A 12,837-nucleotide genomic window follows, 5' to 3' on the forward strand; every position below is an offset into this window, starting at 1 on the left:
GGCCGTGGCAGAGCCGGGTCTCCACGGGCCAGGAGCGAGGTTTTCAAGGCTTGGATTAAGTCTGATGTGGGCAATCTTGCATCTCAGCGGCAGCACCGTCTCCCCCGACCCTCCCCCCATTGTCTAGACTTCCCGGTGGGGTGAGGAAATAGGCCTATTCCATTTCAAGGAAAAAAGAAGATAAACAAAAGCATCCCCACTGCCACCCCCTACTGACTACTGTATCCAGTTAGAGATTCTGGAGCCTTCCATGGGGAGGAGGGGTGGTAATTAGTGAGGCGCTGGTCAAGCTGGAAAAGGATGGAAGAGGAGGCAAAATGAGATCTTTAAAACAAAGATTAAAACCCACAGTACAGAAGAGAGCTATGCCCATTCCCTTAATTAACCACATTTATTAAAAATGACTAAGACTGTACATAAAAATCCAAGATCTCTAAAAAGCCTATAGGAGCTGTGGCATTAGGTTTTAGTTTCTTCACATTACCAAGTTGGGGAGAGGGGATGGCGAAGGAGGAGGATGAAATAGGTTTCCTTAAACACAGTTCAAGTTAGTACAGAGTAGCTGAATACATTCTTAACTATCTAAGAAGTAAACAGAATATTCCCAAACATCATGGGGATGAGGAGACCATCCCCCTGCCCCTGCAGCTGTTGTTAGATGATTTGCAAATTCTTTACAAAGCCAAAGCACCGATTTTACATTATCTCAGACACTTAGGTAGACTATTTGTACAATATATTCCACATTATTCTACAGTGTATCTAAACACACACGACTGTACACTTTTAAATTCTCTCTCTCTCTCTTTTTTTTTTCTTTTTTTGGCGACTCCCTCCCTTGCTCTCTCCTGAGTTCTACTGGCCACCCCAACACATAGCAGAGGCCTAGAAGTCTCAAGTGAGGCAATCCTGGACTCGGGCAAACATGGCTTGTTCCAAAAGCCTGCGAGGAATCAAAGTCAGGTAAAACCAGCACTTTCACAGAATTTTTTTTTTTTTTGATTCCCAGGCCTGATATCTTTTGCGCCTGGTAGAATGTAACAGCATAATGTCCCCTGTTGAAGCTTAAGGCCCAGCCCTTCTCTTCCAGAAGCAAAAGCACCTTAACGCTCGGTTTCTATTTGCTTAAAGATTTACGACTAGAAATGAGAATCAAAGGTTTTAACTCATTTGATAGCACTGGGTATTATTCAATGTTTACAGCCTGTTTCTCTGAATGTTTAGTGTTTCCAATAAATAAATCCAGAACCTTGAATAACCTTCAAATTTTAAAACACTTTAAAGTCCTCCATTGATTTTATTTTAAAAAGTAAAAAAAAAAAATGCTAGGTTTGTTTCAGTTACCTGCAGCAATCAAAAAGCTTTGGCACCTTCTTTAAGAGAATTGCACAAAACAGGACGCATCAAGGTGGAAGGCAAACATCTTTTTGGCAACCTAGGCAAAGAAGACAACAAAAAACACCACCAGGTCCATCTGCAAAAAGTTAGCTAATTCTTATGAGGTTAAAATACTCTTTAGGGAGTTGTGTAAAAAGCATAATACCCTCCCATGCCTTTTGAGGTGTCTTTACTGTACTCTTCAGCATTAATGTCCTCACACTTTATGGAGGGAGAATTCTCATTACTGGAGGTGCTAGGAGACAGCCGCCTTCGCTTACAAGCACTGGTGTAGACCCCTGAATCATTGGAATCTAGTGACTTGATGGAAGGGGGTGTCTCTATCCAAGAAGAGCCAATTTCCTCTTTGACTTTCTCCTTGGAGAGCTGATCTTCAGAGAACACAGGGGGGCTCGTTCTGGAGGTCCATGGTAGTCCAGTTGCCATCTTTCTCTGATAAGAACCTCGACCTCCCCATCCTGCCATTGCAGGAAAGGTTGGGTCAGGGTAATACCCCAGGGCATGGGATGTCTGCAGGGGTAAGGATTTAATACCATATGGGAGCAAGGTGCTGGAAGTATATTCAGATTCATAGGAACCGATGTCTAGTTTGTTGGTCCCAGGCTGCTGGACAGGCGTGACAAGCCACCGCTGGGGAGGGTTGGCCACCTCTTCGCTCTGTTGGGGTGAGAGGAGGCCGTTGGTCTGTGGCACGGTTCTCTCGCCATTATAATATCGGGCTTGAGGTAAAGTGTTGACAAAGGGCTCCGGGAAGAAGGACTGAACGCCGTACCGACCTCCAGGGACAATCTGATGGGATCTAGGAGAATCCGTGGGAGATGGAGTTAACCTGTCATTTTCTGAAGCGGTGTACATGCTACAATATAAAGAGAAACACTTAAAAAAAAAAAACCCTAATGTTGTCCCCAAACAAACCGCCTCCCAGAAATCAAAAAGGCCTGTGGTGTCAGTTTTCTGTACCAAGAGCACTGGTCTGTTGGACTGGAGGAACAGAGGTAGGAGATGCACTGGCCCATTTTAGCTAGATGCTTGGCTTATCAAGAAAAATCTCCCACCATGTAAGAAAAAGTTTTCTCCAAGGCATTAAGTATTTACACCACAGAAAATGCACCTTTACAGGTCCTGCAACATGAAAAACTCAGAGCAAACCTCCCTTGTCAATGTGATAGAAAGAACACTGGCTGTGATGTTAGAAAACCCAGATTTTAAAAACAGCAGGGCCTGCTGTTTCATGTAGTGAAATTACATCCTCTTAGCTTCAGGTTTTTCTTATGTAAAAAAAAGGAGAGAAGAGTAATAATATCTGCTCTTGAGAGGATAAAAAAGTTGGATCAAATGGAAAGGAAGGTATATAAATGCAGATTCTTAAAATTTCAAGTCTCCACACAAATGTTAAAAAAAAAAAATCTCCTCATTTTTAGGCCCTTAACATTTCTTTAGAAATTAGCAAATCTCTTTTGTGAAAATTCTAAAGCAAGATTAGTAAGGGCAAAAAAATATGCAAAAATAAAAACAGGTAAAGTCCCAAACATGAAAGTTCTTCCCAGAATATATTCTCAGCAAAGCGTCTCATGTATGTCCTGTTCAAAGATAACCATGCAAGTGTGAATAAAAGCTGCACTTACGAATCATAGTTGTCCCTGAAGCCTTTTGCAAAGGGGTTATGATCGATCTTTAGTTGAGTAATCTAGATAGGGGAGAGAAACAGTCACTGAGTGCTTTATCAGGCTGGACCTTTGCTTTACAGATTCTTGGGATGTTTGGAAGACTCACATCAGTGTTTTGGTAGGCAGTCACTGCAATGAACTGGGTTTCTGAGAAGGTAAAGGTCTGGGTCTTGGAGGGCTCATTCAAGTCCTCCACGCCATCCTCTGTAACTTCAACAATGTGCAGTCGTGGTTGGTATTTGTGTAAAGACTGTAAGACTATCATCTGGAAAGGGTACAGAAAAAAAAAACGTTGCCAAATCTGAACGTCTTTTAGGGGCTCAACAAAAGTAAATTTTGAAAAATTATCTGTTTTGGAATGGGAGTCCTGAATGCTCCCCACCAACAGGTCTCTTTGTTTATTGCCTTTTTAAAGATCTTCTTCTTGCCACTTTTTACACTTAAAACATAGCTGGGTTTGAGCATTCGATAAACATGCTTTGCTCTTTGTTTTTTAAATTCCCAAAGATTTCAGTATTTCTGCTCCTAATAGTCAACTCACTGTTACTGAACTCCAGTAAGAAAGTGAAAATGACAAAAGTCAATAGGAAAAAAAAAAAAAGGTTAGAAGTAGGCGAGCAAACAGGTCACAACTGAAAATATTATAAATACGGTGGAAAAGAATATGGACTCTCCTTAGAACAGAGATCTACAGCCAGAGCCAGGAGACACCCCCTCCTCTGTCACTCTACCTGGGTGTTGTTGTTATTTGCGCCTTTGTTATTGGTCAGTTTTAATTTCCCAAAGGAAATCTCCTGTCTCATCCAGTGGGAACCAGTATTAGGAGACTCTGGGTGAACATACATTTTGTTGCCTAAGAGAAAATGAAACAAAACACAAAACCCAAGCATGTAGGGCTGTTTACAACAGGGGGAAGGGGAGGGATGTCTGTTAGCTATGGGCAAGATGCAAGATCTAGACTTACAGCTCAAGTCTCCCACCAAAAGCTACTTAAGGAGGCCAGTGGAGACCAATGTGACCCCACTGATGTCCCTCCTGCGTCCCCTGTACTTCCAGCTTTCCTTGGACAAGGCACTTAACAGTACCTCAAAATTAAAAACAGAGCTAACAAGAGATGACTCTTGAAGGTCAATCTGGGGACTTCTAAAGCTGGAAGGTAGTAGGACTTTTATGGGCGAACCCAACCTTGGCCAGGGTTTTCTCAAATGAATGTTAGAATGCCAGGAACCATTCCTATCCAGAGAGTTTACGACTATTAGTTTCTCAAATATAGGGATTGGGGGCCAGGGTATTGTCATAGTTAAAGGTTCTCAATATCTGTATATTGGTAGGCAAGCACTCTGACTTAGCAATTCTGCTTTCCATCAGTCAACACAAAGAAACTCATACTAACACCTCTAGGCCTCAGATTGGGAAAAAAAAAAAAGTGCTAGATTTAAATGTGAATTGTCTGAGTCAAGGGTTTCTTCCCCGCAGGGCTCCTCCCAGCCTGGGCCTCCTCATTCCTCACCCTGCATGTTATTGTCGGCTTTGCCGCAGGTCACCCACTTGCCCCCTTGGAAGCGCCAGTGGTTGGGGTCCGCCAGCACCACTTCTACGAACACATTGTAGTGGGCAGTGGGGTTGAGTCCATTTATGTTGAAGCTCAAGAAAGGAAACATGCGCCTGTGCAAGGGAAGAGAATCAGGAAAAGTGATTTAAATCCAGATGCCAGACAGAATGGGCCCAAACACGGGCAGGTTCCCCTGATAACCTGGGATGGGGTTGGAGTACGACCTTTACAAGTTTGCAATAAACAGAACAATAGTAGATCAAGTGGCCCGAAACTATTTAAAATATTTTTGAGTTGGCAACTCTTGGAACATTTCCCTTTTTTCCAAAATTAATTTGCCCCAGCGTCAGTATTTCCCAAATTCATGTGCTTCTAAGCCCTCTCCCCACTCAGGTTCCCAACCCTTTCGGATGCTCATTTTCTCCCAGTAAGTTAAAAATGATTAATCTTTAAATGACCAAGTATCAGAGAACATTAAGTTGTGCTTGTTTAAAAAAATATATATATATACACACGCATATACATACATATATATTTATATATATATATATATAAACTTTAGGCTAAAGTCCCCTTGGAGTGCCTCTCTCCCAGCACCCACCCCTCGCTTTCCCCAGAAGTAACCACCGTTAGCAGTTGCATGTGTATCTGAACTTTCTCAAATACCGAACCCGAGCCAGGTCTGGCTCCAAGGTTGGTCTAACCACCTACTCCGAGCAACCTTCCGACACCGGCGCTCTAGTCCTCATGCCCACCTCCCAGAGGCGCCCCGTGGAGCCCCTGGCGCCTAAACTGCGGGAGCCCATCTACTGCGCTCAGGTGGCCATCTCGTGCGCCTTCCTCCACCCGTGGCTCCTCGCCGGCATGCAGGCATGCACCAGCAAACTGCTGAGCGGGAGAGGCTAAAGAATCTAGCTACAGGACATGTCCGAATTTCCATTTCCGCCACCTCCTGGTCTGTTCAGGTGAGGAAGACGGGAGGAGAGAGGAGAGGGCCGCTGAAACATTAGCACCGTGCACAATCTGCCGGTGCGCGAAAGGAGAAGGGGCACTGCATTGGAGATGCGAAGTCTACGGAGACTTATTGCGCGCAGAAAAACACTCCAAGTAGAGCGAGGAACGAATGGGTACGGCTCCCTCACCTCGGCCTTCCCCAGGACCACACGTTTACCCTTTACCCTCGCACCCAGGGGCCCCTCCACGCTGCGCTCACCTGCCCTGTTTCGTTATGATCATCTCAGTTTGGTGACGGTGGAATTTGAGCCACAGAGGCCGGTTGCACAGGTAGACGTGGGCGCGGAAGCCAGAACCTGGAACCCCTAGGCCTCCCAATCCTCCGCAAGATCCCGCCGCTGCGGCTCCCGGGTACGGGCCGTAGAGCGGAGCCCCCTGGCTGTACTGATAGGTGCCGGGGCCGCCGCCCCCGCCGCTGCTGCCGCCCGCGCCACTGCCCGCGCCGGCTCCCGGGCCGAACTGCGCCCTCCCGGGTGGGCACACAGCGGCGGGAAAACCGCCGGGGGGCAGCATGGAGCCGTAGGGGTAGCGCGCCCCGTTGGGAGCCGGGTACACAGATCCGTGGGGCGCCCCAGCCGCCGCCTGGTACGGGAAGAGCGAGCAGGGAGCAGCCAGCTCAGAGCTTTGAGGCCCGGGGGACTGGAGGTAGTAGCGCTCCGAGCTCAGGCTGTCCATGGAGTAGCGTGCGGTGGCGGCGGCGGCAGCGGCGGCGGCTGCAGCTGCAGCGGCGGAGGGCAGCTCCTCCTCCCCGCAGGGGGAGCCCTTGCGGCCGTCCGGGGGCCCAGGCTTGGCCACTGCCGCAGCGCTGGCAAAGGCGTCCCCGGCGTCGGCGTCACTGAGCATGGCTGCGGGGGCCCCCGCGCTGGCGGCTGCTGGCTCCCCGCTTCCCGCCTCGCACGAGAGACTGCCCGAGAACTTCTTGGACGCTTTGTCTAAGTCCAGTCTCTGAGGCGAGGGGGCCGCGCCAGGGAGGTGGCCCGCGCTCCTGCCGCTGCCGCCTCGCGCACTCTCCAGCGGGTAGAAGTGCGCGCCAGGCAGGTTCACTGAGCTCACCAAGAGCTGCTCCCCTAACTGCATGCTTTGCAAAGCGCAGACGGCAGCTGGCTGCTTCCTCTCCTTCGGTGGCCTTATTATAAAGGCAGGATGGGGGAGCCAGCGCCCTCTTCCGAGGGGAAGGTAACTTCCCCTTCCTCCCGCGCTGGGGCTACCCAACTGCCGACTCGAGGGCGGCTACGGCGCGCACTCGTGCGCCCTGAATCCAGTATCCTTTCCTAAAGGAAAGCGCACTGAGTTTGAAGGCAGGAGGTGAAAACTAACCGAGAAGCACTCTCCTTTTCCTTCCCAGTCCCTCTTGCTCCTCAGGACCTCCACTCTTCTCCTCCACTTACACCCAGGAAGAAAGGGACTTAGATCTTTGTCCCCATCCACCCACTAGCCCGCACCTTTCTTCCCCTTCTCGATTGCCAAACCACTGGTCAAGCTGGCCACTTGGAAACTTGCGAGCTGTCACTGGCTGCTTTATATACGTGCGGGCAGGGAGGGGCTTCGCGGTCCCACAGCCCGGGGACCCTCCTATTGGCTGATGGAGGTGACACTAATTCAATTAGGCATTTACTAATTGGATCAAGTCACTTACGACTTTCTTGTCCTTTAGCCTGATTTTTTTTTTTTTTTATGAGACTCTGTCCCGCTGTGAGAATCAATCCTGGCGTCTGTATTTCGCTGGAGTTTAGGGGAACAGGATTTGGGGTCTCCGTAGTGGGGTCCACCTTTGGCTCGAAAGTCATCCTAGCGCTCTGCGCAGAGAATGAGGAGGCTGGAACTGGTTTTAGAGGCCAGAGGGAGAAAGACTATTCAAGCTGGCTGCATGCAGGGAAGCGCCTGTCCCTGAGGGTGGGGAACTGGGGCGAGTTGGAGACAGGCGCCAAAAGAAGTCTCTTTCCTTATCATCATAAGCTGTAACTTCCAGGCACACTCTTCCTCTTGACAGAGAAGAACTCCCTGGCCTTCAACACACAGAAACCATTTCTTGTTTGGTCCTATCCTTTTACCCAGTGGGAAGAGTTTGTGGAGAGGAGCCTCACGCTCCGCTTTTGGGATTCCAGGGACCGTCAGGACACACCGCCATCCTTAAGAAAGTAGGCTTTCGGCTTCTCAACCAGAAGCCTGGGTGGAGTGGCGTCCTGGGGACCGGCACCCCACCCCACCCAGGCTAACACTCTCCTCCCTAAACCAACATGCCTGTTTTCGGAGAGGCAATCACTTTTACTCCTTACAGTTCAAAATCCAGGCTGCTCAGTTTTCCTGAATCCCAGATTTCCTTCCCCGCCATTCCCCCACCCCCATCTTCAGTTGGGCCTGACACCGAGAAACAAAGGTTCCCTAGCAGCCGTGCGGTCAGGATTCCCTGAGCCTGTACTCCGCGGCACAACACAGAAGGTAGAATAATTAGTGAAATAATCAGTTTGATATTGAATTAAGCCACTTTGCCCCAGCTGCCTGTTTCTTCGCTGCGTTTCCGCAGATAGAGTCAAGACCGGTACCGTCATATTTTATTGTTTTATGATTACAGAAGCGCGCGGGGTGTGTGTGTGGGGGGCGCGTGTTTGGTGGAGGATAAGGAAAAGTCCGAATATTCGCTGTTAATAAGCAATTACTGACGCCGCTAGTAATCGCTGCGGGAGCGCATTTTCCGGCTGAGATGTTGGGACTCTGCGTGCCCAACAGAACGCGATCACACGGGAAACTCTTCGCCCACAACAGATGAGGTGGCCGCAGGATTTGCTGAGCGCGCACACGCGCCGGTGTAGAACAGAACGAAGCTTTCCAGCCCAGGTTCAAACCACAGCAGCACCAACGTCGTCGGCCAGTCTGGGTCTCAGTGAGCGCGGCGGTCCTTAATGCTCTCGGACTCTCCAGGGCATTTGTCACAGTTTTTTTTTTTTTTTTTTTTTTTTGTGGTGGTGAAAACCTGGAGGGCCCGGAGGTTTTCAGGGTCAAGGCACAACCAGAGAGGAGAGGGCAAGTTAAGATGAGTGGCCCGGGGCAGATCCCCAGAAAGCGGGTACAGAATGCACTTAGCACTGCGCTTCCAGCATTTCGTCCCGTCTGTTTAGTTCAGGTTTGGTGCGGCTCTGATCACTACACGGTCCATTCCTACCTTCCTTGCTTTAGTTATATTTTGACCTAGGGAAGTCTTGGAGGTTGATTTTTCAAATAGTACGGCGCTTTTGAAGACTTCGTGATTTTCAACGTGGAGATTCCGTGAGGGGTACGAGTGCGCCTGGAACGAAAAGGGGCTGCGCGCTTGGGCGCCTTCAGCGACCTAGCCCTGGGCTAGCGGGTCCTGGTTACGAGTCGCGGACTGCCGGAAGCTGCAGAATGTTTAAGGGAAAAGTAGTGATGAGACCGAATCTCACGTTATTTGGAGATACGGTAGCCAAGGGTACGTGGCAATTTTGCACTTTAACACGGCGAGAAGCGGGCCTCGGTGTCCCTTCGAAATGCTTTTGAGGCGACTAGGGAAACGCTTCGCGTGGCAAAGTGCCATTGCAGGCAACAGGCATCGTTCCGACCCACTCTGGCGCAAATAACGCGGGCCAGCTGTCCCCCGCGCCACATCAGAAAGGGCTGATTTTATTCCAGCCCCAGAGCAAGCTCTTGAAAGCGCGTGAGTTCAGTATGAGTGCCACCTAATTATTAAATATACATATATACACAATATGTATGACTAGGATTTTATGGATTCTTGGCAGGCAGGGAATTTCGGTTTACATCTCCCCACCTCCCAAGTAAATCTTATTATTTTATCCAAACTTCAACACGTTTTACAGATGGAGAAGCAAAGACAAATTCAAAGAGAATCAAAATTCTGGTTCTACAAAATTACTTTGGGACCCAAGATTTTTGGAACATGGAAAATATATACATATTATATTACATTTATAAGTGTATATTAAAATTCTTCTTTAAAATAATGGAAAGCACTGCTGCAACTACATATAATTTTTTTCTGGCTGCATAGAGATAAATACATCTCATTTAATGGTTCTTTTGTGTTAATTAATTACATTGTTATTATTACATATGGAATATACTAATCTAAAACATTGGAGAGTTATAGATGAGCAAATCTGTGATTTCCTACTTGGAATGGGCTTTCCTTTTGCTGGCCAAATATTACCTATTACCAGGTAAAGAGACATAAAAAGCATTTTCACATGTCCCAACCGCATTTTAAAATCCAAGCACTCCTTTCCAGAAATAGGAACAGAAAAGAAAGCTAAAGCAGTGGCTTCAGTGAGCATGTCAGGCAGCACTCTCCTTAGATTGAGTGGGCAAATAACAGAGCCTTCCAGCCTGTTTGCTGTTTGATTTCAATTACACCCCAAGCTTCATGAAATCCAAATGAGACATTTATTGAAAGGTGCCTGGTTTTATGTGGCTCAACTGACAGTGTATTGGAATACATTGAACAAAAACATCAACATTGGGGAGGAAATGTGGAGACCCCTTGAAACCCCAGACCCAAATGCTGGCTGGATTAACTCAAATCTTGCACCTTTCAGCCGGAGATGGAGCAAGCAGGAACTTTTGAAGGCTACATGGAAGCCAAGGCCAAGCCTGTGTGTGAACATACTAAAGATCTCACGCTCTATTGTCTTGAGGAACAATACCAACTTTATGCCACTGCCTCAGTCTGCTAACACAGTTATTGCCAACTTGACCAAGTGACTTCTTTATCTTTTTCTCCCCCTTAAAGGCAACCACTATCAATGCATTGATCTTTTAAAAGCACAACTGAGAAGCATTTGGTCGTCACAGGACTATTACACATCAAATAATATACACATGTGTGAATAAATTATAGAAGTGAGTTATAGGGGAGTGCAATGATACATGGTTTACCTCCCTCCCTGCCCCAACCCCCCACAACCAAGGGGGCCCATATAAATGTCTCAATAAATACTATTATTTTCACCCCCACTAAAAACGTGTTATCAAAACATTGTCCGTGTTATTCAAACACTTTGTAAATTCTGAGCAGACTTGCTGCCGGTTCTCCTTTTAACCCTAGGAAAACATTCCAACATTAACCGGTCACCAGCGCTTCGCCTGGACTCTGGGAAAATGTCAATAGGTTTTTTGTGGCAAATTGGTCCTTTTACTATTTATCTATGGCCCTTTCTTTGTTGATGTTACATTTTATTTCACCATCTCAGGTTCACTCTTTGGCCCTTTGTTCTCTGATGGCCAGACCTGCCACCTCTGCTGTGCTTTCCAAAGGGGGAGGGAGCTTTCATCACCGTAAGGTTGTTCATGTTTCTTTCTTTCTTTTTAAAAGAAAATGTCCCATAAGATAAAACATTTTGGCGAGGACAAGTAGTGTTGATTCTGCTGACAACAGCAAGATACTCCTACCAACACAGTTTCATTTTTATAAGAATTTTGTAGAATTTACATTTCACTGTGATATTGAAATAGACTTATCACTTGCTTTAAACATACACACCAGATCTACAAATGTGAGAGGCAAAAGGTTATATTAAACCCACCGTATTTTTTCAAATAAAAATGACCGATTTAAACTTTTGTCTTAGCTATGAGTCCTACATTTACATTGCTAAGTGCAATTGTTGTTCACTGTTAAAGTATGAGGAGGGGGGGCAATCCTGGATACAAATTAATAAATAAACACACTAAAAGTTACTTGCTACAAAAAATAAATTACCTTTTCATAAACATTGAGTCAGGAATCTTTGGCAATAGCACATAATCTTGACTTACCTTTTTTATGAAAATATTTTTAAAAGTGCAAATGAATTCCTGGATTTAGCTGCTGTTTTGTCATCATCTTCATTACCATCATCACCATCTTCCTCATCATGTTTACAGGAATTCCCATAAATAACAAGGAAAGTCATATGAGGCAAAGAAAGTAAAACACTTTCACAAAAAGTATATTATGTGAATGTTTGGCTAATGATCACTACATGATATATGAAAGTTATACAGGACTCCATCTGGCTTGCTTACTTTTCCACCTTGAAAAGCCTGGGACTTAGTAAGTGCTCATCGGTGAAATGAAAAAGATTACTAAATCTGTGCGCTAGAACAGCTAACATAGGCCAAGGACAGTGTCAGGTCTTGGGCTTTATAACCACAAAGACTAAAGTGATTTTTTTTTCCTAAAAGAAAAAGAAAACAGATCCATACAAATAAAAGACCTGACCTTTTCATCTTTTTTAGACTTTTAAAAATATTTTTCATCTTTTTAAAGACTTTTGCTATCCCAAAGTTCATACATTATTGCATGGCTTTATGTATATTTGTCAATGCTAACATTCTTCCACAGGAAAAATAGATACAACAGAAAAGCTAGTACCAGAATTGCAATATAACTATTAAGGGGAGTGAATATCACGTCACTAGGGAGAAATATTACCCTAAATGTAAATCAATTGCACATCACTAACAGGGTTGGCAGAGCCTATGAGAATTAATGTTTCAACAGAAGGCACCCCTATGATACAGGTGCAGCAAGATGTCTACACAACAGGTGGGCGGAACCCAATCCTGTTGACCAATGCTTCAATATGACAGGGACAGCTGGAATCTCCCATCCAGGCCCTATGTGAGAAATGCGGAGAGAGGGAGTCTGGGTTATGAGAGTTACTTGGCAGAAGTAACCAAGTCCCTAAGATAACCAAGGAAGAGAGAGTGGGAAGGAAGGAGAAAGGAAGGACTGACAACAGGAAGTAAAGCCAAAGAGGTCATTCCTTAAACTTCTCCTTTTTCAGACTCCTAAGAGAAAAGCAGAATCTAGTATTCAGAGTTGTATGCATTTGTGGCTCTAAATTTGACTAGCTTTTTAACTCCAGTCAAACTCTTTAACTTCTATGTGCCTCAATTTCCCCACCTGTAATAGTAGCATACATAACATAAAGCAAATAGAACAGCACCGTGTACGCAGGAAGGTCTAAAGTCTTTCTTATTACTACTCATTACACCTACACTGAGCCAACCTCTTACTAAGATACTGGAGCTAAGTGAGGAAGAATAAACCTTAGTCTTTCTCCTCCTAAGGATTTACAGTCTGATGAAGGAGGTCAGGAGCAAACAGGTCAAAAGCAACGTGGATGAGGGGTAGGAAGTAGGAGTGAGTCGGTCAGAACCTGAGAGGAGAGTCTCCAGTTATTCTATCAG

At 46.1% G+C, this 12,837-nt stretch overlaps 1 protein-coding gene across 1 annotated transcript; it reads right to left on the bottom strand.

Moving 5' to 3' along the window:
* Positions 1 to 372: 372 nt before the first annotated feature.
* Positions 373 to 6,806, bottom strand: EOMES (eomesodermin). Its single transcript, XM_012786535.3, has 6 exons — positions 5,831 to 6,806; positions 4,576 to 4,730; positions 3,797 to 3,918; positions 3,172 to 3,330; positions 3,024 to 3,085; positions 373 to 2,254 (listed from the first exon to the last, which is right to left on the bottom strand). The coding sequence occupies exons 1-6, from the start codon at positions 6,706 to 6,708 to the stop codon at positions 1,516 to 1,518; spliced, it is 2,115 nt and encodes a 704-aa protein (XP_012641989.1). The 5' UTR covers positions 6,709 to 6,806; the 3' UTR covers positions 373 to 1,515.
* Between the last annotated feature and the right edge of the window lie 6,031 nt (positions 6,807 to 12,837).

The sequence above is a fragment of the Microcebus murinus genome, chromosome 1 (assembly GCF_040939455.1).
Source record: "Microcebus murinus isolate Inina chromosome 1, M.murinus_Inina_mat1.0, whole genome shotgun sequence".
Taxonomy (NCBI): domain Eukaryota; kingdom Metazoa; phylum Chordata; class Mammalia; order Primates; family Cheirogaleidae; genus Microcebus; species Microcebus murinus.

Coding starts and splice junctions, on each gene's coding strand:
- EOMES (XM_012786535.3), bottom strand. CDS start 6,708: ATGCAGTTAGGGGAGCAGCTCTTGGTGAGCTCAGTGAACCTGCCTGGC. Junction 3,086..3,171: donor CTGCCTACCAAAACACTGAT/GTGAGTCTTCCA, acceptor TCCCCTATCTAG/ATTACTCAACTAAAGATCGA. Junction 2,255..3,023: donor TTCAGGGACAACTATGATTC/GTAAGTGCAGCT, acceptor TTTATATTGTAG/CATGTACACCGCTTCAGAAA.